The following is a 27,171-nucleotide window of genomic DNA, read 5'->3' on the forward strand; positions in this document are numbered from 1 at the left end:
GTAGTTAGCTGTCAAAACAGCTTCCCCCACATGTTCTGGGGCATCCCCGATGTAACATCCCAAAAATTTGTATGACCTTTATTTAATAAATGTCGGTTGGAAATTTCATTTATGAAATTTAAATTGTTGCTACGTGTTTGAGTTTGGTTATGTGGAATAAATCATCATGGGGGAATTGGAATGAAGTGCTAATTAGATTTTAATGTGGGGAGTCAATTTAAATAAAATCATGCATCTTGTTCTAGCCAAAAAAATGGCTATTGTCGGCCCCTCCAATTATTGAGAATTTATTCTTTATTGGATTTAATTAATTGTTTTGGGATATTCATCCAATTAAATCCAATTAAATCTTGCCACATTTTATTCCCTCGCCCCAATTCAATTAAGAGTTGAATTATTTCCTTGTGGCTAATTAAGCCAATTTTCGGTGTCCCTATTTTTTAGAGGAGAATATATTTGTTTCTTATTTTGTGGAATCCCTTTTATTCAATGGAATACCAAATTAATACCTAAGTCAATTAATTGGGGATGTGAATATTTCCTTGTGTCGCACGCCCCATTTTGGTTAATTTCCTTGTGCAAATTTATTTAGTTGTTGCCTATTTTATGGGAGTCTTTTCCTATAAAGAAATTACCAAATTTAAATCCTATTCTATTTAATTGAGGATTTAAATAATTTCCTTGTGCATTTCCTTATGGAATTTTCGTCCCTTCCTCATTATTTTCCTACTTGGAGATTTAATTTATTTTGTTCCCTTGTTTATGGAATATTCACTTTTATTTCCTAAGTTGTGAATATATTCTCTCCAAGTAAATACCAAATAAATTCCTTGTTATGCTCTACATGGAATTTTCGAATTCCTCCCCATCCTACATGCCTATTTTATTCTTTTAATTATGTGACTTTTATTTCATTTGGCCATTATGTTATCCCTCCATAATTAATTAAATAATTCTTTAAACTTTAACCTAATCCTATACAAAACACCTAAACTAAACCCTAGCCCCCATCTCCCTCAAAATTTCGTGCCTCCCCCCTTCACTCTCCATCCTCTCCAAAAACTTCTTCCCTCATTGTTTCTTGCATCAATTGGAGTGGATTTTTCAAGAGTTTCGACGAATCGCCTCCATCCTTGTTCCTACCGTCGTTTTCGTGATTCGAAAAGGTATAACTAAGTTTTTCTTCTCATCTCTTCATTGAAACATTATTCTTGAATCCTACATGCATATAGAGGGTGTAGGATTAATAGATCGAAAAATTTATCGGTGGGAAAGTGTGATTGCATAAGAACTTTGATAATATTGTGTTTTTGATTGAAATCATGTGATGTTGGATTGGAATAGTTGGTGAATGATGTGAGTTCATGTGCAAATATGTGTGTGAGAAACTTTTAAGCATGATTATGTGTGTTCGAGCATGAAAAATCGATGTTTGTTTGATGGAAGATGAAAACCCTATTTTCGATCTATGAACCTGAAAATCTGTGGTGCACGACCAGTGACTTATGATCTGTGATTGACCTATCAAACGAACGAATTTTGCTATGAAATATTTACTGAGTAAACTTCAAGATGTTTTCTGTGTCTCGTGTGAATTTCAGCCCGTTTTATCGAAAAATGAATTTTTAATAAATTTTTGAAGTTGACTGCGCAAATCTGCCAGAAACGTGAGTTCTCGCCAAGAATGTTTCGTTTTCTTTTTGTCTGACCAAATGACCTCCGATTGATGTGATTCTTGAGATATATGAAAATTTGAAGTGTCTTCTGTATTGTGTTAAATTTTCAGCTTTTTTTGGCATCGTATGAATTTATGGTGAATTTTTCAAATGAACTGCGCAATACTGCCAGAAATTGTATGTTCCGACCAGAGAGTTCAATATGTGATATGACTGACTAAATGACGTGATTTCGATATGAAAATTTTCATGGATGAACTTGAATGTGTCCTCTGTATCGTGACCAAAATTTAGCATGTTTTGAGGTCGGGTGAATTTAAAGTGACTTTTACAAAACGGTCGCGCAATTCTGCCAGTTTTCTGCCTTGATTAAATGACACTTATTTTTCAAGTTTAAAAGTATTGTATGATGCATGTATGTCCAAGGAACGTGTTTAAATGTTGAAATCACTTGTGATAAGTTGAAATGTGTTACGTGTGTTACACCTTTGAGATGTATGTCGGGTTTGGGAAATTGAGGAAAACGAATGAGAGAGAAACGATAGGACAGCATAGTGATATGTTGTTGTGTGAGGCTGACTTGTGTTGTCGTTGACAAGGGTGTTGTGTATTCGTGAACTCGAGGATCGAGAGTTGCTAAGTTGGGTTGTGAATTGCTAAGCGAACGAGGTGGACTTTCTTTTCAAACCTCTTTACTTTTCCGAAAAATATTATGTGGAGATATAAGGGTGGTTTTAACTGTTATGTCATGCCATGATGTTTTTGTTATGAGATTATGTGCCTGATGGCCTAGTTCGTATGAGTTTACTCCGTTAGGCTATATGGCTGTGTTGTGAAACGAATTCGGGTCCGAGTAGGGCCGTAAACCCTATCGGGCTGTGTACACTGGTGGGATCGTGAGCCGTCCTTGCAAGTCGGCCGGGTCTCGTGGGCGAATAGTGTGGCCACACTATTGTCGCACTGTGATTGTGATTGATGGATTGATGTGAAAAGTGGGGAGATAAATTGTCTGGCCAGACTTGAATATTTTTGTGTTTCTCGTGATTTTCTTAATACATAAAACTCGAGATCACTGGTATGGATGACATAACTTATTAAATGTTTTCGGCATGAGCCCATTGAGTACAACAAGTACTCAGCCCTGCATATTATTTTTCTTATGTGCAGGTTGAGCGGGATGTTGCGGTGGATGTTGAGCTGGCTTGAGAACGTAGGATACGTTGTGTCGTCATACATAGGCGTAGTCCTTGACTCTCCTTAAACTGTATTTTCCGCTGCTATAACTTGAACCATGTCTCAAGACTTTAATCTTTTCTTTATGCTTTGTGTTTGAACATGTATGGTGGTGATTAGTTTTTAAACAAGTGTTTACGTTGTCTTTTTGAAAATGATATTCTTCGAGATTTAAGTTAAATGTTTGTTTTACTTTAGTTATTAATGGTTGTATTTCTTAAGTCTAATTTTTTTTTCCGTTGTCCTTTTTTAATGTATTTTTCTTATGTCTTTTCAAAAAAAATATAACCTTAAAATTTTTAAACTAAGTTGTTTTCCTTTCTTTAAGTTAATTAAGTTGATCTTCTAAATTGTAATCCATGCATGTCGGTCACGATCGCGCGTTTGTGGTACCCCTTGTATGGGCGGTCGTGACAGAGTGGTATCAGAGCTTTGTTCTTTCGCTCTGGTCCGAGAGTCTTCTTTCACTTTAAGTCTAAGTTAGTGAACCCGTATTGACTAGAAGTGTCACGAAGGCTCAACATCCAAAGCATCACGCTCAACCAAGGAAAGTGAGGTATGTTTTTAAAGTTGTTGATGAAATATGAGAACGAAGGTATAAACTTTATGATATGATTGAGGATGGTTTGGGCAAAAGAATGCATGAGCTGTAATTACGTGATGATGTGATGTGATTCTCATGTTCAAATTCGTGAATAAATGATGTGATGACGTAAAGAAGTTGAATGTGAGCATGATTTGTGTGATGATCTAAACACGTGTCGTATGTAAGAATGTGATATTGTTCTGGTATACTTATGTGGAACATGAGCATGAGTGACATAATGTCGTAAATATGTGTTATGTGTGAAAGTTCTACGATGTAAGCATGCGAACATAGGAAGATGGAGTGTTTTTACATCAAAAATGACAATTGATGAGTTGTTTTGAGAATGTTGAAATTTATGAGAAAAGATGAGTAACTAAAAATGTTGTTTCAACCATATATGCGAAGTGCATGAGTGTTTTGTCTGGAATACAAATGCGTTATGAGTTTTGAAAGATTTGCATGGTGTTAGACATGTAGAAAAAAATGGGAAAATGATTTTGAGGTTGATTGTTTTGCGATATTAATGACTAGTTGTTTCTAGTAGAGTATGGTTGAGGAAAAATATTTATGTTGTGGAAAGTTGTTAGAATTTTTTTTAAATAAAAATATGTTTCTTTTGAGGAAATTAATTGATCAATGGAAATTGTGGTGTTATGATTTGTTAAAAAAAAAAAAAGTTTCGACAAAAAAATTACTTCGTTTGGAAAATTGAGCTGTGGAAGTGTGATGTTATGTATGTTATGAGGTGCGAGGTATGATGTGTTATTCTATGGAATGTTTTATACGAATGATGAAAGTTGATGCGAAATTACGATTTAGTTTGAGTCAAACTTTTACTTTAAAAGTGAGATGTGGAAAATTTTTAGGAAAGTGAGAAAGTGTAAAGAAATTTTGTTTCAAAAGTTTTGAACATAATGTGAAGTTCGAAAGTGTTTTGCTGTGGGAAGTGAAAATGTGGTGTGTTTATCTTGGGGTATGAATGACATAAATTGAAGTAGATGATGATCTATGAGATGATGAATTGTGTGGTGAACTTAGAGTAACTAAAATATAAGCCTAGTTGACCGTGCGAATCGTAGTTCTAAGTTGAAAACTTAACTATTGCTTCTCTGAGCAATGAAACGTACGAGAATATGAAAGTTAAGGCAAATGCTTAAGTCAAGGTGCGAGACAAGAAGAACTGATGCTAAGAGATATTTTCATGCAACGACGAGCGATCATACTCGCAATTTAAATTAGTATAGTTTAATCTTGCGTAAGTGGAAGCACGATGGAGATGATCTCCATACCCTGCTAAGGAGCACGAGGATGATAACCATGTCATACGAGGATAGTCATTATGACAGGCAAAGAATTTTATGAAGATATGGATTTCAACTATCGTTATTATGGTAATGACACGAAGAATCTCAGTGTGGAATCCACAGTTCTTAGAGCGATGTTACCAGTTTCGGCTTGCGAAAGATGAACAAGGAGGTGCGACTTTAATAGGTGGAACAAACTATTCTAGTCAACAGTTCTTACTTGGATTATAAGAAGTTATCTTCAGGACCTTTCAAATAGCCGTGAGCCATTGTCTATTAACAGCTTGTTTCATTCACCCCTTGCAAGTGATGCATATTGTTTCTTTTCCTCCATTGAGTCTTAACTCACTTTCACTTCTTGGAAAGTGGTGTTGCCTTCATAACTTTGGACACTTGGATTGATTGTAGTCTTCTTTGATCTATTATCTATACGGACCATACTTTGACTCTGTGAGCCTTTGCTATTGAGCTTCATTCCTAAGGCTGCTTGCAGTTACGTCCTTCAATATAATCACGTTTCACAGACATGTTTTCTATTGGGATATTCTCTTCGAACTTTTGTTTAGCCTTTTATTTTGTCACCATGTCTGTGTCAAGTTCTTCCTTACAGAGTGAAATTCTTTTGGGTTCAGTTCATGTATCCTTTCCATAATAGAACCTTTCTTTCTACAAAATGAAGTTAAGGCCTACATTTTGTTCCTTGCCTTAACAAACTTAATCCACTTGATTTTTTTGTTTTCAATAACCCCTTTGACTTTGATTGCCTTTCACAACTTATGAACCTATTGATGTGATTCTGTCAGTCCATATTATGATTTTCCTTGAACCATGATCAGTACCGCTTTGTGACAACTGCCTATAGTTCTCAATCCTCATGCAACTGATCATTTCTTTTCTTCAACCCTTAAGTCATTATCCATTGATGTGTGGACCTTCCAAATTTGGTCGAACAACTGAGTTATCTTTTGGTAGCCTACTATGAGAATTGACATTTGTTGATTTCATCCCATATTCATGACCTATCTTATGTTCTTTCAAGCTCCGTGGGGATGATCATAACCAATTGTTATATTTCAAAATCGGTTCATATCCAAGTTAAGACTGTTTGACTAAAGTTTGTGTTAGGAGAGTTAAGAGTAGTAGCTCGACTTTTACACGTCATGCCTTGGAGAGCGTTGACATAATTTTGGGAATGGATTGGCTTACCGAGAACCACGCAACGATTCACTGTAAAAGAGAGACAGATTTCTCTTCAAGCCCCGGGCGAAGAGCCAACTATCTTGTATGGGATCTCCCTGAACCGACAAACTTCCATAATCTCCGCATTACAAGCGACCACGATGATAAGATAAGGGCGTCCGGCGTATCTTGTGTACTTGAACGGAGATGAAAAGAAGGATTTGAAAGTGGAAGACGTGGCAGTAGTACGAGATTTTCCCAAAGCTTTGCCAGGACCGCCACCCGACGGACAGGTAGAGTTTACATTTGACTTAGAACCTGGATCTGCGCCAGTATCGAAAGCACCATACCGAATGGCCCCTAAAGATTTGGCTGAATTGAAGATTCAGTTGCAAGAACTGCTAGATTTGGGATTTATCCGACCTAGTGTATCATCATGGGGAGCGCCTGTGTTGTTCGTAAAGAAAAAGGATGGAACGATGAGGATGTGCATCGACTATCGTGAGCTCAACAAGTTGACCTTGAGGAATAAGTACCGACTGCCAAGAATTGATGACTTGTTTGACCAACTTCGAGGAGCGGGCGTATTCTCGAAAATGGATTTGAGATCAGGGTATCATCAACTAAAGGTCCGACGAGAGGATGTGCCTAAGACTGCTTTTTGCACTCGCTATGGCCATTATGAATTCGTCGTGAGGCCATTTTGGCTGACTAATGCCCCTGCCGTCTTCATGGACTTGATGAACCGAGTATTTCACGAGTATCTTGACAAGTTGGTGTTAGTCTTCATCGACGATGTTTTAGTATACTCGAAGAACGAGGAGGAACATGGATGGCATCTACAAACAGTGTTGGAAACGTTGCGAAAGGAGAAGCTTTATGCCAAGTTTAGTAAGTGTGAGTTTTGGTTGAATCGAGTGAAACTTTCTTGGTCATATTGTGACGGCAAATGGAATTCAAGTAGACCCAGCAGAGGTCGAGGCCGTGCAGAATTGGAAAACTCCAAAAACGCCAAAGTGAAATCCGCAGCTTCTTAGGATTGGCGGGATACTATCGACGATTCATTGAAGGATTCTCTAAGATTGCGAGACCGATGATGCAACTGTTAAAGAAAGTAATCAAAGTAGTTTGGACGCCGGAGTGGGCGAGGCGAGTTTCCAACTATTGAAGGAGAAGTTGACGACAGCACCGGTTCTAGCTGTGCCGGCAACCGACAAGACTTCGCCGTCTATACGGAAGCATCGAAAGTAGGACTTGGATGTGTGTTGATGCAAGATGGAAAGTGATAGCATATACGCTTCCCGACAGTTGAGACAGAATGAATTGGATTTTCCGACTCACGACTTGGAGTTAGCGGCAGTAGTGCATGCACTGAAAATTTGGAGACATCATCTCTATGGAGTGAGATGCGAAATATATACAGATCACAAAGTCTCAAGTATTTTCTTTGAGCAGAAGGAGCTGAACATGCGACACAACGTGGGTAGAGATTGTGAAAGATTATGATTGTGTATTCACTACCACCCGGGCAAGGCAAACGTAGTAGCCGATGCTTTGAGGTAGGAAGAACCAAAACCGCAATTGGCTTATTCCTAACGCAAGAGGAAGCGTTGATTCGCGAATTTGTCAGAATGAGATTGGAGATAGTGAGAGCGCCCGAGACAGTAGAAGCGAGATTGGCGACGCTAGTGATTGAGCCAAATTTGAGAACCAAGCTCATAGAACCCAGCGACGTGGTGAGAAGTTGAAATAATTACGTGCAAAGGTAAGAGCCGAGAAGCTTGATCATTACCGTGAGGAGGAGGCGGATTAATGCCTTGACGTATGATGGACGATTGTGTGTGCCGAGCGATGAGGCGCTAAAAGATGAGATTTTGAGTGAATCACACGACAAGCCTTACACTGCACACCCCAGAAGCACGAAGATGTATCGAGATTTGTAGCGACGTTTTTGGTGGAATGGAATGAAAGGAGACGTAGCGTCGTATGTGAACGATGTCTAGCATGTCAACAAGGTGAAGGCCTTACACCAACGGCCATATGGGAAGTTGCAACCACTCAAAATTCCCGAATGGAAGTGGGAGCATCTAGCTATGGATTTCGTGACGGGTTTGCCAAAGTCACAGAAGGGCAACACCGCCAATTTGGGTGATCATCGATCGACTAACTAAGAGCGGCACTTTTTACCAATTCGAGTTACTTATGGCGCGGATAAGTTAGCTAATCTCTACGTGAATGAGATTGTGCGATTGCATGGAGTGCCAAAGACCATTGTGTCAGACCGCGATACGAAGTTCACATCAAAGTCTTGGATGAGTTTGCAACGAGAATTGGGCACGCAACTGAACTTCAGCACTGCTTATCACCCGCAATCGGACGAGCAGTCAGAGAGGACGATTCAGACACTTGAGGATATGTTGCGAGCCGTTGTCCTAGATCGAGAGAAAAGTTGGGAAACTGTTCTACCGTTGGTTGAATTCGCCTACAACAATAGCTATCAAGCGACGATCGATATGGCTTCGTATGAAGCCTTGTATGGCAGGAAGTGTCAATCTCCATTTTAATGGGATGAAGTTGGCGAGAGGAAGATGTTAGGACCCGACGCTATAAGGGAGATGACCGAAATTGTGCATCAAATCCGCACAAGGATCAAGGAAGCTCAAGATAGGCAGAAGTCGTATGCCGACGTGCGTCGAACGGAAATTAAATTCGACATTAGTGACAAAGTGTTCTTGAAAGTATCCCCGATGAAAGAAGTTGTGAGGTTTGGAATGAAGGGCAAGTTGAAGCCGCGTTTTGTATAGCCGTACGAGATTATCGATGAAGTAGGTCCTGTAGCGTACCGTTTATCGTTACCTCCCAGTTTTGGGAATGCGCACAACGTGTTCCATGTGTCGCACTTGCGCAAGTATGTGTTCGACCCCAAGCATGCGATTCATCAAGAGGAGGTGATCCTAACCCCCGACATGAACTACGAGGAAAGGCACGAGGCAATCCTAGATCGGAAGGTGCAAGAGTTGCGAAACAAGTCTATAGCATCAGTGAAAGTGTTGTGGAAACACCATGGTCCCAAGGAAGCCACGTGGGAGTTAGAAGAAAGTATGAAAGAAAATTACCCCGAGTCGTTTATGTGAGGCAGTCAAAATTTCGGGACGAAATTTCTGTTAAGAGGGGAAGGATGTAACATCCCAAAATTTGTATGACCTTTATTTAATAAATGTCGGTTGGAAATTTCATTTATGAAATTTAAATTGTTGCTACGTGTTTGAGTTTGGTTATGTGGAATAAATCATCATGGGGGAATTGGAATGAAGTGCTAATTAGATTTTAATGTGGGGAGTCAATTTAAATAAAATCATGCATCTTGTTCTAGCCAAAAAATGGCTATTGTCGGCCCCTCCAATTATTGAGAATTTATTCTTTCTTGGATTTAATTAATTGTTTTGGGATATTCATCCAAATTAAATCCAATTAAATCTTGCCACATTTTATTCCCTCGCCCCAATTGAATTAAGAGTTGAATTATTTCCTTGTGGCTAATTAAGCCAATTTTCGGTGTCCCTATTTTTTAGAGGAGAATATATTTGTTTCTTATTTTGTGGAATCCCTTTTATTCAATGAAATACCAAATTAATACCTAAGTCAATTAATTGGGGATGTGAATATTTCCTTGTGTCGCACGCCCCATTTTGGTTAATTTCCTTGTGCAAATTTATTTAGTTGTTGCCTATTTTATGGGAGTCTTTTCCTATAAAGAAATTACCAAATTTAAATCCTATTCTATTTAATTGAGGATTTAAATAATTTCCTTGTGCATTCCTTATGGAATTTTCGTCCCTTCCTCATTATTTTCCTACTTGGAGATTTAATTTATTTTGTTCCCTTGTTTATGGAATATTCACTTTTATTTCCTAAGTTGTGAATATATTCTCTCCAAGTAAATACCAAATAAATTCCTTGTTATGCTCTACATGGAATTTTCGAATTCCTCCCCATCCTACATGCCTATTTTATTCTTTTAATTATGGGACTTTTATTTCATTTGGCCATTATTTTATCCCTCCATAATTAATTAAATAATTCTTTAAACTTTAACCTAATCCTATACAAACACCTAAACTAAACCCTAGCCCCCATCTCCCTCAAAATTTCGTGCCTCCCCCCTTCACTCTCCATCCTCTCCAAAAACTTCTTCCCTCATTGTTTCTTGCATCAATTGGAGTGGATTTTTCAAGAGTTTCGACGAATCGCCTCCATCCTTGTTCCTACCGTTCGTTTTCGTGATTCGAAAAGGTATAACTAAGTTTTTCTTCTCATCTCTTCATTGAAACATTATTCTTGAATCCTACATGCATATAGAGGGTGTAGGATTAATAGATCGAAAAATTTATCGGTGGGAAAGTGTGATTGCATAAGAACTTTGATAATATTGTGTTTTTGATTGAAATCATGTGATGTTGGATTGGAATAGTTGGTGAATGATGTGAGTTCATGTGCAAATATGTGTGTGAGAAACTTTTAAGCATGATTATGTGTGTTCGAGCATGAAAAATCGATGTTTGTTTGATGGAAGATGAAAACCCTATTTTCGATCTATGAACCTGAAAATCTGTGGTGCACGACCAGTGACTTATGATCTGTGATTGACCCATCAAACGAACGAATTTTGCTATGAAATATTTACTGAGTAAACTTCAAGATGTTTTCTGTGTCTCGTGTGAATTTCAGCCCGTTTTATCGAAAAATGAATTTTTAATAAATTTTTGAAGTTGACTGCGCAAATCTGCCAGAAACGTGAGTTCTCGCCATGAATGTTTCGTTTTCTGTTTGTCTGACCAAATGACCTCCGATTGATGTGATTCTTGAGCTATATGAAAATTTGAAGTGTCTTCTGTATTGTGTTAAATTTTCAGCTTTTTTGGCATCGTATGAATTTATGGTGAATTTTTCAAATGAACTGCGCAATACTGCCAGAAATTGTATGTTCCGACCAGAGAGTTCAATATGTGATATGACTGACTAAATGACGTGATTTCGATATGAAAATTTTCATGGATGAACTTGAATGTGTCCTCTGTATCGTGACCAAAATTTAGCATGTTTTGAGGTCGGGTGAATTTAAAGTGATTTTTACAAAACGGTCGCGCAATTCTGCCAGTTTTCTGCCTTGATTAAATGACACTTATTTTTCAAGTTTAAAAGTATTGTATGATGCATGTATGTCCAAGGAATGTGCTTAAATGTTGAAATCACTTGTGATAAGTTGAAATGTGTTACGTGTGTTTACACCTTTGAGATGTATGTCGGGTTTGGGAAATTGGGAAAACGATGAGAGAGAAACGATGAGAGAGAAACGATAGGACATGCATAGTGATATGTTGTTGTGTGAGGCTGACTTGTGTTGTCGTTGACAAGGGTGTGTTGTGTATTCGTGAACTCGAGGATCGAGAGTTGCTAAGTTGGGTTGTGATTTGCTAAGAGAACGAGGTGGCTTTCTTTTCAAACCTCTTTACTTTTCCGAAAAATATTATGTGGAGATATAAGGGTGGTTTAACTGTTATGTCATGCCATGATGTTTTTGTTATGAGATTGTGTGCCTGATGCCTAGTTCGTATGAGTTTACTCCGTTAGGCTATATGGCTGTGTGTTGTGAAACGAATTCGGGTCCGAGTAGGGCCGTAAACCCTATCGGGCTGTGTACACTGGTGGGATCGTGAGCCGTCCTTGCAAGTCGGCCGGTCTCGTGGGCGAATAGTGTGGCCACACTATTGTCGCACTGTGATTGTGATTGATGGATTGATGTGAAAAGTGGGGAGATAAATTGTCTGGCCAGACTTGAATATTTTTGTGTTTCTCGTGATTTTCTTAATACATAAAACTCGAGATCACTGGTATGGATGACATAACTTATTAAAATGTTTTCGGCATGAGCCCATTGAGTACAACAAGTACTCAGCCCTGCATATTATTTTTCTTATGTGCAGGTTGAGCGGGATGTTGCGGTGGATGTTGAGCTGGCTTGAGAACGTAGGATACGTTGTGTCGTCATACATAGGCGTAGTCCTTGACTCTCCTTAAACTGTATTTTCCGCTGCTATAACTTGAACCATGTCTCAAGACTTTTCTTTTCTTTATGCTTTGTGTTTGAACATGTATGGTGGTGTGATTAGTTTTTAAACAAGTGTTTACGTTGTCTTTTGAAAATGATATTCTTCGAGATTTAAGTTAAATGTTTGTTTTACTTTAGTTATTAATGGTTGTATTTCTTAAGTCTAATTTTTTTTCCGTTGTCCTTTTTGAATGTATTTTTCTTATGTCTTTTCAAAAAAAATATAACCTTAAAATTTTTAAACTAAGTTGTTTTCCTTTCTTTAAGTTAATTAAGTTGATCTTCTAAATTGTAATCCATGCATGTCGGTCACGATCGCCGCGTTTGTGGTACCCCTTGTATGGGCGGTGGTGACGCCCCCAGTGCGTGTGACTCGCACGGAGTCCGCGCAGAATCCCGTATTTGCTTAACTGGTTTTTTTCGGTCGGTTCCTATATATACATCCGGGTTGAAAAATCTTCATTTCATCGCACCCTTTTATTAACGAGTATCTCTCTTCTAAAAAATACCTTCTTTAGAAGAAAGAAACAATGGAGCACCCGATAGCGATTCTCTCGCCTCGAGCGAGTCACCGGCGCCGCATTTTCCATCGGCCAGGAGTACGTCGATGTCCACTGCGATGTCTCAAATGTCGGGGATGATGCCCCAATCTCAAATGCCACTGGGTATTGATGCCCCAGTACTACAACATGTACCCGCAGAGTGGTATGAGATGATGCCCCAGATGCCCGGGGCGAGTACCGGAATGATGCCCCAGATGCCGGGGATGATGATGCCCGGGATGATGCAGGGATCGCTTGTCGCTGCGGGGGGAGTAGGCAGGGGGTCCCCCAATCGCCGGTGGACAACGTCTATCGGCCCTATATGGACCTACTGTCGATGGACAACCCGACGAGTTCTCCTCTCGAGACTCAGTTCACTGGCAATGACACGTTCTCGCTCGAGAGTTGGGGCTTCTCCGATCCGGGATTCTCCCACCGACGCATCACCGGCGACAGTGAGGAGGGGGGGGAACGAGCTAGGGAGGGGCAGGGGACGGGGCAGTCCCGGTGTACGGTGGTGAGGTGGGGGCCGCTGAGGTGGGGGAGGGATCCAGCAAGAACAGGAGGACCGTCTGGATCATGGACGAGTGCGTCGCGCTGGCGAAGGCGTGGATCAGTGTAGTGGAGGATCGATCCATACGTCGGGGCGAACCAGCACATCGATCGGATGTGGTGGCGCATTAGCCAAAGCTACCTCCAGTTCAAACCGCCAGGGGGGAAGCCTCACAACGCAGAGCAATGCCGAAAACAGTGGGACCGGTTGAAGAGGCAGCTCAGCCGATTTGCCGGCATTTACACAAACAACCTCCGCTCGGCCAACCAGCGGCATGTCTGCCGAGGATGTGAAGCTGCTGGCTCATCAGCAGTTCCCCGACGCTGACAAGGGCTTCAGGGAATTAAGTATTGGTCGGTGTATCTTGTGGTGCAGTCTTCGCCCAAGTTCACTGCGGGTGTTGAATCCGGCTGGCCGAAGTGGACGAAGATCAGCGCCTCGGGAGAGTACAGTAGCAGTGCTGGTTCCACGGAACTCTCCCCTCCCGAGTCAGAGTTCCCCACACCCACATCGTCGGCCCGCCGCCGTCACCGGTTGGGCAAAAGTTCACGGCGCGGATGGCGAGGGAAGACAGCAGCAGCGGATCTGCCGAGGCCCAATCGGCAGCACCCGCCCAAAACGATCCCGAGAACCCCGATAACCCCTCATTCGCCCGCATCGCGGCACATGAAACTTGTTACGTGCAATGGTTGAATGGCACCAATCGACCGACCCCCATTACAAGCGGTCGCTTAAACCCCTCATCAACAATATGTGGCGCGATTTAGGGTTCGGAGTCATGTCGGACGGTGACGAAGGGAGGGATGGCGGCGGCGGGGACGGCGACGGGGAATCCGATGAGTGGAAGCCGGTTTTTATTTTAATAATATAATTTTTTAGTAATTATGTATTTTTTTTTTAATGAAGTATGTTTTTTTTAAATAAAGTGGTTGCATTTTCTCTGTTCGTGTCGACTATTTAATTTCATAAATTCTTACTTCCGTAAATTGTTTAATTCCAGAAATTGTTTAATATGTGAATTTGTGATTTTTTTAATGTAAGAATTCCGCAGGGGAATTCCGCCACAGTGCAGTGGGAAGTTCGTATGACAAGACAGTGCAGTAGGAAGTCCGTACGACGTGGCAGGAGGTGTTTTTGGGAATTCCGTGGGGAATTTCGCTGGGAATTCCGCGCCACTGCTGATGCTCTTAGGGAACCTGGCCATTAAGACAGTTGTCTCCACGTCATCACCTGGCACATCAACATCATCCCCAAAACTCATTTTACTAGAAGACAAGGCTCCGCCTATGTATGATCCGAGTACGAGAATCTGCCTCGGGTCAAAGATCCCATTTGGGTGATTAGTGACAATTCACCGCCACCTAAGCCCACAATCCCGGTCACATGAGGACCAAATGCGCCACGGTTGTTATGTCCACATCCAATAACAACATTGGGAATTGCCACGGAACCTAATCTTAGAGTTTCCGTGGCAAGATAACCATTACTAAACGACTTGTCGTCATATCCAATGGTGTAACGACAAGTGTCCTGGAGACAAGAAGTCCTCCCATGAAGGGCATTGCATGGAGCAGAAGTACAAGCAGCAGGTTTGTAGGTTTGAAGAAAACTTAGGTTGAAAAAGTGGGGCTTTTTGGCGAAAGCATTCTGTACAAGGCTTGCATTGGATCCAAACAAGGTCGCTGCCGGTGTAGACAGCAGCTAAAGTTTCGACTGGTGGCGTGCCAATGGACAGCTTCATCAGATATTCTCCTTTGTCAAAAAAATATCAACTAGCGGCGTTTGAGATATGCGTGTGTTGGCATGGTGGTTGAAAGAAGGTCGCAAAATGGTCATAAATGGGTGCGACCAAGAAATAAGGGAAGGAGATTGTAAGAATTCCCTACGAATTAGGTCTATGGTATGGCCTTGTGTTGTGATCATAGACATCTTATTGATAGCAATGATTAACGTTGTGACACAAGTGGCAGTTTTCATTGTGCTTCTTTGAATTTGTGTAGTGAGATGAGATGCATTTATATTGAATTTGAGAGATTGATTAGATTTTGAGATTTTTTGCTATAATTGCCTGACTTTTCTTTGGTAATGCTTTAATTTTGTGCCATCATTATTGTCGATATCCATCAATTGAGGATTTAGTCTTGTATATCTGTATTCAATAAAATTAAATACTAGTTGGTATTTCTTATTCAGAAAAAGCCCAAAAGGCATAATACTTACCAAGTAAACTATCAAGTCGTTCAACAAATATAGCATATAATGAATTATTATCCTCTCGAGTGGCTTATATTCAAAATTTATTGCATCTAATTGTATGGAGAAATGTTCCTTACATCGTAAGTCTTTTTGTTTTTTTTTCATATATAAAACTGCCTAAACTGGCGGACTGCATTTAATTTGTGTTAGGTTAAAAATGATTGTTTAACTGCGATACAAAAATACACTAACAGGGCGTAGTACAAACAACCAATGAAAAAAAGAGAAATTAAACAGAAAATAAATTGAATTGAAATTACAAAGAAGAATTCGAAACAATAAACCGTAAAGATGTAAGCCGAGTCGATGAGTCCTCTTTCCGCAAGACGAGATACGCCCCGGTAGTGCTCTCAGTTTGGCGTGTCGTCCCCAAAGATAAAACGGCTTGGTCTTGTTCGTTGCAGCACCGCAGACGGAACAAGCTCCGGTGAACTAGATGATGGTGAGGGCAGAGCTTCGACGAGAAGACAATGCAGAGAGGGAGAGAGCTATGCAAATGTGTTGCGTGTTCTAATAATGTGCAATGCATGAAGTGACTGCCTATTTATAGGCCAATTCCACCCGCAGGAGCATTGATGGAGTCAACAACCATCATGTGTGCCATTATGGCTTGACTGTAACCGCCGGAGGTTATTGGCTGGTGCACTAGCCATTGGGAGCTGAAGAGACACGACGGGATACACCATGGACCGTCGGGGTCCATCGGAGACCTTTTATCTCCCGTTATACGTCGGGGTCAGCAGCGGTGACCTTTTTGACTCCCGTTGTGAGTCGGGGTTGACAAACTCATTGTTTAGGATGTTTAGATGGGTGATTAACACATGTTGTTGAATCTCTTGAGGTATAAAGTATATGTTTCACCCACTTTTCAGCTATTTTTAGAGTTAACGAGTTTGTCGGAGTTTTGTTGCAAGAACAGGTCTAAAACGGGCAAAACGGAGCCAACGGGCTGATCACAGAAATTTTGCCCGACGGGCGATTTCCATATAAAAAACGCCCGGCCGGACGTTAGCCGAAGACAACAGAAAGTTCGCTCGACCGGGCGTTTTTTATCCAACGAAACGCCCGGCCGGGCGTTTGAAGACTTCGTCGCGATTTACCCAGAACGCCGGCCGGGCATGTTCCCATTTACAAATCGCCCGGCCCGGGCGATAACTGCTGTTGCCCACTTTTGCCTCTTTCTCACTCCGGATATAAAAGGGTTCTCACTCATTTCCAAACCCTAACTTCCACACTACGAATCTGAGCAAGAAAGCAAAGTTTTGAGAGGATTTGAATAGTCAAGGAGCTCCCATTTTCAAGAGATTGAAGGAAGGAGACTCCCCACCATCAATTCCACCATAGAGAGTTCTAGTTATCATTTCTATTATGTTTAGCTTTGTTTTCCTTGTTTTTGCTTTTTTATTTTAGCTTTGACTATGAGTAGCTAAGCTTTTAATAGGGATTTGGTGAAGTTTGAATGGATTGTATGGATTTGAATCTATGGTTGAATGCATATCTATCTCTTTTGTTGGTTTTGTTGAGCCTTGGTCTTTTAATATCTAATTGCTTAGCTACCAATTAGATAAATCTTGTGCCTAATTGATGTTATTGAGAAATACATGATTAGGATAGATGTGTAATCAACAACTCCGTGCATTATATGTAGTCGAGAGATGCATAAGCTAGAGAGAGGGCTTGGGGTCCGTTTGTGCTTTGGAGTCAATCTCGAATTGTATGGACGAGACTCCTACACTAGAGATTGACCCACGTGTTAGATGCACCCGAGAGGGGGTCTAACCGATTATCCCGACTTTCCTAATCACATTTGAGGCCCAATAGATGAGCATGACCCGTAGATGAAATCCTTGATCCATTCTAACGGATCCATTTCCCTATACTTCCCAATTTGTGTGAAAACCTATCTTTGTTTGTTTGTTTTTCTTAGTTAATTGTCTTACTAGCTTAATTATTCTTTGATCTTAGTTAAGAAAACCAAAAAACCCCTTTTATTAGTCTAGATAGTGTTCAAAGTTGCATCATAGTACTCAAACCGGCTTTTAGTCTTCATGGATCGATAATTAGCTTGCTACGTGCTACTTAACTCGTACACTTGCGGGTGACGCTTTTGAATTGCTAAATTAGCATGAGTCAAGTTTTTGGCGCCGTTGCCGGGTACTAAGTTTGCTTTTATGTTTGATATTGTGAAAAGATAGAGAATACTAGTTTAGACATTTACTTGCTTTATTATTTAGTTTAGTTTTCTAGTTTAGCTCTAATTTGACTTTGTTTCCTCTCTTGTGTTTGTGTAGGTTTTTATGCTCACGCGCTCAAGTCGTCTACCCTTTGAGCCGATTAATTTAGAGATAGAAGCCGCCAATAGACGAAGAAGAGGACGAAGGAGAAGAGCAAGAGCTCAACATCAAGTTGAGCAATGGAAAATCCACATGGGAACAATGAGGGAGTTCCCCCTCCACCTCCACCTCCTTTAAATCAAGGACTAAATCATTCTCCAACTACAACAAGAAATGGCGGAGATGAGAAGGGAAAGAGAGAAGGAAAGGAGGCGAGAGGCTCCGGTTAGAGACACATTTGGGAACGTCAATATCCCAACTCCACCTTATGATACAAGGGTGAATGCCAACAATTTTGAGTTGAAGACGGGATTGATTCAATTTGTGGAGCAACGTGTTTTCTCGGAAATGCCCACTGAGGATCCTAATAGGCACTTAGCTAAATTCTTGGAGATTGCCAATACAACTAAGCTTAATGGGGTTCTTGACGATACAATCAAACTTAGGCTATTTCCATTCTCATTGTCGGGATATGCTAGAGATTGGTTTGATAACCTTGAGTCGGGCTCGGTTACAAGTTGGGACGACTTAGCCCAAAAGTTTTTGGATCGATTCTTCCCTCTAAGCTCCACTCTCAACCTCCAAGCAGAGATCTCCCACTTTAAAATGAAGGGACAAGAGTCTATGTTTGAGGCTTGGGAGAGATTCAACGCCTTGCTAAAGAAATGCCCCAACCATGGGCTATCTCCGGGCCATCAAGTGAGCCTCTTCTACAATGGATGCTCGGAGTTTATCAAGAGTCAATTAGACCTTGGTTCGGGGGGTTCATTCTTGGACAAAGGGGTCGAGGAGTGCAAGAAGATGCTTCAAAGGCTTGCCTATACTAGCAAGGGTTGGAGCTCGGGCCGAGATAGTTCAATGCCGGTAGCTTCGGTTGTGGATTCAGATGCATTCAATCTTCTCAACCAACAAATGATGTTGTTGAATCAAAAGGTGGATGGCCTTAGTTTGGGAGTGGCACCTATGGGAGAGCCTTTACATACCGTGGAAGATGTCAATTATGTGCATTAAGGAGGGAATCAAAGGAACTTCTACAACTATCACCCTAACAATGGGGGTGGTAATTACCAAGGCTATCGCTCACCCTTCAATGCACATCCAAACCTTTCTTATGGCAATCCAAACAATGCTATCCAACCACCTCCGCCACCTCGTTTCCCTACACCTAGTGGGTCGACAAGTGGGGCCGCTAATGTGCCCACCAATTCTAAACCTTCAAGTGATGATGTCACCCATGAGCTTCTAAAAGCTCTAATGGAGAAGACCGATGGAATCATGGCACAATCTACTAAGAGAATTGATAAGGTTGAGACGGCGGTAGTGGATGTCACCACGAGAATGGGGGCTTTGGAGCATCAAATGAGTCAAATTGCCCAAGCCGTGGGTCAACTTCATCAACCGGGGCAATTCCCAAGCAACACCATTCCTAACCCAAAGGATTGCAAGGCTATCAATTTGAGGAGTGGAACAAGCTATAAGAGCCCCCTATGCCCGAAAAGGAAGCTATTGTGCAACCCGATGAAGAAGAGACAATAGAGGTGGAGACACCAACGAAGAGCCCACCAAAAGATCAACCCGAGACAATAGTTCCTCCTAAGCCCACGGAAGCTAAACTTCCTTTCCCTCAAATGATGCAAAAGAAAAAGAAGGATGAACAATTTTCAAGATTTTTGGATATCTTTAGGAAAGTTCAAATTAACATCCCTCTTGTTGAAGCACTTCAACAAATGCCAAGTTATGCAAAGTTCCTAAAGGATGTGGTCTCACTAAAGAGGAAATGGGGGCACTATGAGACGGTCAACTTGACGGAGAGTTGCAGTGCAATTATTCAAAGGAAGTTGCCGGCCAAAATGCAAGATCCGGGAAGCTTCACTATTGAGTGCACTATTGGAAATTGCTTTGTGGAGAATGCCTTGTGCGATCTAGGGGCTAGCATTAATCCTATGCCATTGTCCTTCTTCAACAAGTTGAATATTGGTAAATTGAGATCGACTAGCATTACTTTGCAAATGGCGGATAGGTAGTTTTTGGCTTTGAACCTTCCATAGTCAACACCATCAGATACACAGGCGGACTAGTAGCGCGATGCTTTGAACTATTCCTCCACGTCGTGCACCGAGACAATGATGTTAACACTTAAACACCTCAACCTCATCCGTTCTCACGTTTTGTGTCCATTTCAGGCCTTGGACACCACTTTGGATTCATAAGTGTATCGTTTGAAGCGGCCCCACTTCACACTTACATAGGTGATTCCTCGTTAAGTATCTTGCCATACCCGGTCTCTTTGAGAACTTCATCTCAACGAGATCCTTTAGGGATCATTAAAAGTCATAGACTTAACCTCACCACTAGGCAAGTTTTACAACACTCTATTGCTTAGTTTTCCCATTGAACCAAGTTCTTGGGATCTCCAGTCATCATGGTTGGGTTACCACTATGACAATTCTTTAGTTTGTGGATTTCAAACTCATTCCCTCTAGCAATTTATTCATTTGATCACGATTTAACCCTTTGGTTAGCGGATCCGCTAGATTATCCAATGACTTTATGTAGTCAATTGTAATCACCCCTGTTGTGATCAAATGTCTCACGGTATTATGTCGTCGACGAATGTGTCGAGACTTACCATTGTACAAGCCACTATTTGCCCTCCCAATAGCGGCTTGGCTATCACAGTGAATTAACACTGGAGGCACAGGCTTTGATCAACATGGAATATCTTCAAGGAAGTTTTTAAGCCATTCGGCTTCTTCCGCGGCTTTATCTAAAGCTATGAATTCAGATTCCATAGTGGATCGGGCTATACATGTTTGTTTCGTGGATTTCCATGAGACAGCACCACCCCCAATAAATAGTAAAGACATATCCACTTGTTGAAAGTGAGTCTTTGTTATCGGATATCCAATTTGCATCGCAGTACCCTTCAAGTACCGGGGGTATCTCGAAAAGTTGTAGCCCATGATTTGTGTATACTTGAGATACCTCAAAACTCTTACAAGAGCTTTCCAATTCTCCTTGTTTGGATTGCTCGTGTATCGTCTCAACTTGTTCACGGCGCAAGTAATATCAGGTCGAGTGCAATTAGGAAGATACATAATGCATCCAATGACCCGTGCATAATCTTTTTGTGCAAGGGGTTCACCCCTGTTCTTGCTGAAATGAACATTGAGCTCTCTAGGCGTCTTAGCTGGGATGCCATCATAGGCATTGAATTTCTTTAGTACTTTCTCAATATAATGAGATTGTGTTAATGTGATTCATTTGAATTAGAATTTTTTATTCCAAAAATCACATCGGCTAGACCCATATCCTTCATGTCAAAGTTTTTCTTTAGCATGGTTTTCGTATAGTTAATCACTTAGGTGTTACTACCCATGATTAACATATCATCAATGTAGAGACACACTATAACGTATCCATTATCAGTGTTTTTAATGTAGACACATTTGTCACATTCGTTGATTTTAAATCCATTTGATAACATCACATTATCAAATTTCAAGTGTCATTGCAACGACGCTTGTTTCAATCCATAGAGGGACTTAACCAGTTTGCAAACCTTTTACTCTTGTCTAGGTACTACAAAACCTTCAGGTTGTTCCACATAGATTTCATCTTAAGTCACCATCTATACTTATCAACTGTTCAAACGGCCTTAAACTTGCTTTAAGGACTCATTTGAATCCTAAAGGTTTAGCACCTTCAGGTAGATCAACCAACACCCAAGTGTGATTTAGCAAAATTGAATCAATTTCGCTTTGAACAGTTTCTCTTTAGTGCAGCCCATCTGGGCCAGCAAAGACTACTTTTATCGATGTTAGTTCTTCATCCAACATAAAAGCAATATAGTCAGGACCAAATGTCTTTGGTGTACTGACCCTACTACCACGTCTTAGTATTGTATCGTTTGGATCAGGCCTTGTTCGCTTGCGCGATTCTGGCTCTTCATCCGCTGATTTAGAACTAGTGGCTTCATCCTCAATTCTCGTCTCAGAATTGGATGCAACATTTTCCTTGTCTTTGCGAGGAAATATATTTTTTCAAGAAATACTACATTTCTTTACTCGATTGTTGTTCCTATGGTCGCAGTATGTATTTCAGACTTGTAGACAACAAATCGATATGCACTACTATTAAGTGCATACCCAATAAAGATGCAATCAATCGTGTTAGGACCGATTGTAACTTCTTTCGGCGGAGGAACCATCACCTTTGTCAAACACCCCCACACACTTTGAGGTATTTGTAGGATGACTTCCTTCTCTTTCACAACTTGTAAGGAGTGACATCCTTACTTTGAGTGGAATTTTGTTTAGGATGTAGTTAGCTGTCAAAACAGCTTCCCCCACATGTTCTGGGGCATCCCCGATGTAACATCCCAAAAATTTGTATGACCTTTATTTAATAAATGTCGGTTGGAAATTTCATTTATGAAATTTAAATTGTTGCTACGTGTTTGAGTTTGGTTATGTGGAATAAATCATCATGGGGGAATTGGAATGAAGTGCTAATTAGATTTTAATGTGGGGAGTCAATTTAAATAAAATCATGCATCTTGTTCTAGCCAAAAAAATGGCTATTGTCGGCCCCTCCAATTATTGAGAATTTATTCTTTATTGGATTTAATTAATTGTTTGGGATATTCATCCAAATTAAATCCAATTAAATCTTGCCACATTTTATTCCCTCGCCCCAATTCAATTAAGAGTTGAATTATTTCCTTGTGGCTAATTAAGCCAATTTTCGGTGTCCCTATTTTTTAGAGGAGAATATATTTGTTTCTTATTTTGTGGAATCCCTTTATTCAATGGAATACCAAATTAATACCTAAGTCAATTAATTGGGGATGTGAATATTTCCTTGTGTCGCACGCCCCATTTTGGTTAATTTCCTTGTGCAAATTTATTTAGTTGTTGCCTATTTTATGGGAGTCTTTTCCTATAAAGAAATTACCAAATTTAAATCCTATTCTATTTAATTGAGGATTTAAATAATTTCCTTGTGCATTTCCTTATGGAATTTTCGTCCCTTCCTCATTATTTTCCTACTTGGAGATTTAATTTATTTTGTTCCCTTGTTTATGGAATATTCACTTTTATTTCCTAAGTTGTGAATATATTCTCTCCAAGTAAATACCAAATAAATTCCTTGTTATGCTCTACATGGAATTTTCGAATTCCTCCCCATCCTACATGCCTATTTTATTCTTTTAATTATGTGACTTTTATTTCATTTGGCCATTATGTTATCCCTCCATAATTAATTAAATAATTCTTTAAACTTTAACCTAATCCTATACAAACACCTAAACTAAACCCTAGCCCCCATCTCCCTCAAAATTTCGTGCCTCCCCCCTTCACTCTCCATCCTCTCCAAAAACTTCTTCCCTCATTGTTTCTTGCATCAATTGGAGTGGATTTTTCAAGAGTTTCGACGAATCGCCTCCATCCTTGTTCCTACCGTTCGTTTTCGTGATTCGAAAAGGTATAACTAAGTTTTTCTTCTCATCTCTTCATTGAAACATTATTCTTGAATCCTACATGCATATAGAGGGTGTAGGATTAATAGATCGAAAAATTTATCGGTGGGAAAGTGTGATTGCATAAGAACTTTGATAATATTGTGTTTTTGATTGAAATCATGTGATGTTGGATTGGAATAGTTGGTGAATGATGTGAGTTCATGTGCAAATATGTGTGTGAGAAACTTTTAAGCATGATTATGTGTGTTCGAGCATGAAAAATCGATGTTTGTTTGATGGAAGATGAAAACCCTATTTTCGATCTATGAACCTGAAAATCTGTGGTGCACGACCAGTGACTTATGATCTGTGATTGACCTATCAAACGAACGAATTTTGCTATGAAATATTTACTGAGTAAACTTCAAGATGTTTTCTGTGTCTCGTGTGAATTTCAGCCCGTTTTATCGAAAAATGAATTTTTAATAAATTTTTGAAGTTGACTGCGCAAATCTGCCAGAAACGTGAGTTCTCGCCAAGAATGTTTCGTTTTCTTTTTGTCTGACCAAATGACCTCCGATTGATGTGATTCTTGAGATATATGAAAATTTGAAGTGTCTTCTGTATTGTGTTAAATTTTCAGCTTTTTTTGGCATCGTATGAATTTATGGTGAATTTTTCAAATGAACTGCGCAATACTGCCAGAAATTGTATGTTCCGACCAGAGAGTTCAATATGTGATATGACTGACTAAATGACGTGATTTCGATATGAAAATTTTCATGGATGAACTTGAATGTGTCCTCTGTATCGTGACCAAAATTTAGCATGTTTTGAGGTCGGGTGAATTTAAAGTGACTTTTACAAAACGGTCGCGCAATTCTGCCAGTTTTCTGCCTTGATTAAATGACACTTATTTTTCAAGTTTAAAAGTATTGTATGATGCATGTATGTCCAAGGAATGTGCTTAAATGTTGAAATCACTTGTGATAAGTTGAAATGTGTTACGTGTGTTTACACCTTTGAGATGTATGTCGGGTTTGGGAAATTGAGGAAAACGATGAGAGAGAAACGATAGGACATGCATAGTGATATGTTGTTGTGTGAGGCTGACTTGTGTTGTCGTTGACAAGGGTGTTGTGTATTCGTGAACTCGAGGATCGAGAGTTGCTAAGTTGGGTTGTGAATTGCTAAGCGAACGAGGTGGACTTTCTTTTCAAACCTCTTTACTTTTCCGAAAAATATTATGTGGAGATATAAGGGTGGTTTAACTGTTATGTCATGCCATGATGTTTTTGTTATGAGATTATGTGCCTGATGCCTAGTTCGTATGAGTTTACTCCGTTAGGCTATATGGCTGTGTTGTGAAACGAATTCGGGTCCGAGTAGGGCCGTAAACCCTATCGGGCTGTGTACACTGGTGGGATCGTGAGCCGTCCTTGCAAGTCGGCCGGTCTCGTGGGCGAATAGTGTGGCCACACTATTGTCGCACTGTGATTGTGATTGATGGATTGATGTGAAAAGTGGGGAGATAAATTGTCTGGCCAGACTTGAATATTTTTGTGTTTCTCGTGATTTTCTTAATACATAAAACTCGAGATCACTGGTATGGATGACATAACTTATTAAAATGTTTTCGGCATGAGCCCATTGAGTACAACAAGTACTCAGCCCTGCATATTATTTTTCTTATGTGCAGGTTGAGCGGGATGTTGCGGTGGATGTTGAGCTGGCTTGAGAACGTAGGATACGTTGTGTCGTCATACATAGGCGTAGTCCTTGACTCTCCTTAAACTGTATTTTCCGCTGCTATAACTTGAACCATGTCTCAAGACTTTAATCTTTTCTTTATGCTTTGTGTTTGAACATGTATGGTGGTGATTAGTTTTTAAACAAGTGTTTACGTTGTCTTTGAAAATGATATTCTTCGAGATTTAAGTTAAATGTTTGTTTTACTTTAGTTATTAATGGTTGTATTTCTTAAGTCTAATTTTTTTTCCGTTGTCCTTTTTTAATGTATTTTTCTTATGTCTTTTCAAAAAAAAATATAACCTTAAAATTTTTAAACTAAGTTGTTTTCCTTTCTTTAAGTTAATTAAGTTGATCTTCTAAATTGTAATCCATGCATGTCGGTCACGATCGCCGCGTTTGTGGTACCCCTTGTATGGGCGGTCGTGACAGAGTGGTATCAGAGCTTTGTTCTTTCGCTCTGGTCCGAGAGTCTTCTTTCACTTTAAGTCTAAGTTAGTGAACCCGTATTGACTAGAAGTGTCACGAAGGCTCAACATCCAAAGCATCACGCTCAACCAAGGAAAGTGAGGTATGTTTTAAAGTTGTTGATGAAATATGAGAACGAGGTATAAACTTTATGATATGATGAGGATGGTTTGGGCAAAAGAATGCATGAGCATGTAATTACGTGATGATGTGATGTGATTCTCATGTTCAAATTCGTGAATAAATGATGTGATGACGTAAAGAAGTTGAATGTGAGCATGATTTGTGAGATGATCTAAACACGTGTCGTATGTAAGAATGTGATATTGTTCTGGTATACTTATGTGGAACATGAGCATGAGTGACATAATGTCGTAAATATGTGTTATGTGTGAAAGTTCTACGATGTAAGCATGCGAACATAGGAAGATGGAGTGTTTTACATCAAAAATGACAATTGATGAGTTGTTTTGAGAATGTTGAAATTTATGAGAAAAGATGAGTAACTAAAAATGTTGTTTCAACCATATATGCGAAGTGCATGAGTGTTTTGTCTGGAATACAAATGCGTTATGAGTTTTGAAAGATTTGCATGGTGTTAGACATGTAGAAAAAAAATGGGAAAATGATTTTGAGGTTGATTGTTTTGCGATATTAATGACTAGTTGTTCTAGTAGAGTATGGTTGAGGAAAAATATTTATGTTGTGGAAAGTTGTTAGAATTTTTTTTAAATAAAAATATGTTTCTTTTGAGGAAATTAATTGATCAATGGAAATTGTGGTGTTTATGATTTGTTAAAAAAAAAAAAAGTTTCGACAAAAAAATTTACTTCGTTTGGAAAATTGAGCTGTGGAAGTGTGATGTTATGTATGTTATGAGGTGCGAGGTATGATGTGTTATTCTATGGAATGTTTTATACGAATGATGAAAGTTGATGCGAAATTACGATTTAGTTTGAGTCAAAACTTTTACTTTAAAAGTGAGATGTGGAAAATTTTTAGGAAAGTGAGAAAGTGTAAAGAAATTTTGTTTCAAAAGTTTTGAACATAATGTGAAGTTCGAAAGTGTTTTGCTGTGGGAAGTGAAAATGTGGTGTGTTTATCTTGGGGTATGAATGACATAAATTGAAGTAGATGATGATCTATGAGATGATGAATTGTGTGGTGAACTTAGAGTAACTAAAATATAAGCCTAGTTGACCGTGCGAATCGTAGTTCTAAGTTGAAAACTTAACTATTGCTTCTCTGAGCAATGAAACGTACGAGAATATGAAAGTTAAGGCAAATGCTTAAGTCAAGGTGCGAGACAAGAAGAACTGATGCTAAGAGATATTTTCATGCAACGACGAGCGATCATACTCGCAATTTAAATTAGTATAGTTTAATCTTGCGTAAGTGGAAGCACGATGGAGATGATCTCCATACCCTGCTAAGGAGCACGAGGATGATAACCATGTCATACGAGGATAGTCATTATGACAGGCAAAGAATTTTATGAAGATATGGATTTCAACTATCGTTATTATGGTAATGACACGAAGAATCTCAGTGTGGAATCCACAGTTCTTAGAGCGATGTTACCAGTTTCGGCTTGCGAAAGATGAACAAGGAGGTGCGACTTTAATAGGTGGAACAAACTATTCTAGTCAACAGTTCTTACTTGGATTATAAGAAGTTATCTTTCAGGACCTTTCAAATAGCCGTGAGCCATTGTCT

General features: G+C 39.8%; 1 protein-coding gene and 1 non-coding gene across 2 annotated transcripts; one reads left to right on the forward strand and one right to left on the reverse strand.

Moving 5' to 3' along the window:
* Positions 1-18,350: 18,350 nt before the first annotated feature.
* LOC121793193 lies at positions 18,351-18,457 on the reverse strand. The gene has a single exon (XR_006049031.1). It is a non-coding gene; the product is annotated as a small nucleolar RNA R71 (small nucleolar RNA).
* Positions 18,458-19,261: 804 nt separating this feature from the next.
* On the forward strand, positions 19,262-19,798 carry LOC121780354. The gene has a single exon (XM_042177941.1). It carries the CDS (start codon positions 19,262-19,264, stop codon positions 19,796-19,798), a length of 537 nt encoding a protein of 178 aa, XP_042033875.1.
* The last annotated feature ends 7,373 nt before the right edge of the window (positions 19,799-27,171 follow it).

The sequence above is a fragment of the Salvia splendens genome, chromosome 2 (assembly GCF_004379255.2).
Source record: "Salvia splendens isolate huo1 chromosome 2, SspV2, whole genome shotgun sequence".
NCBI classification, from domain to species: domain Eukaryota; kingdom Viridiplantae; phylum Streptophyta; class Magnoliopsida; order Lamiales; family Lamiaceae; genus Salvia; species Salvia splendens.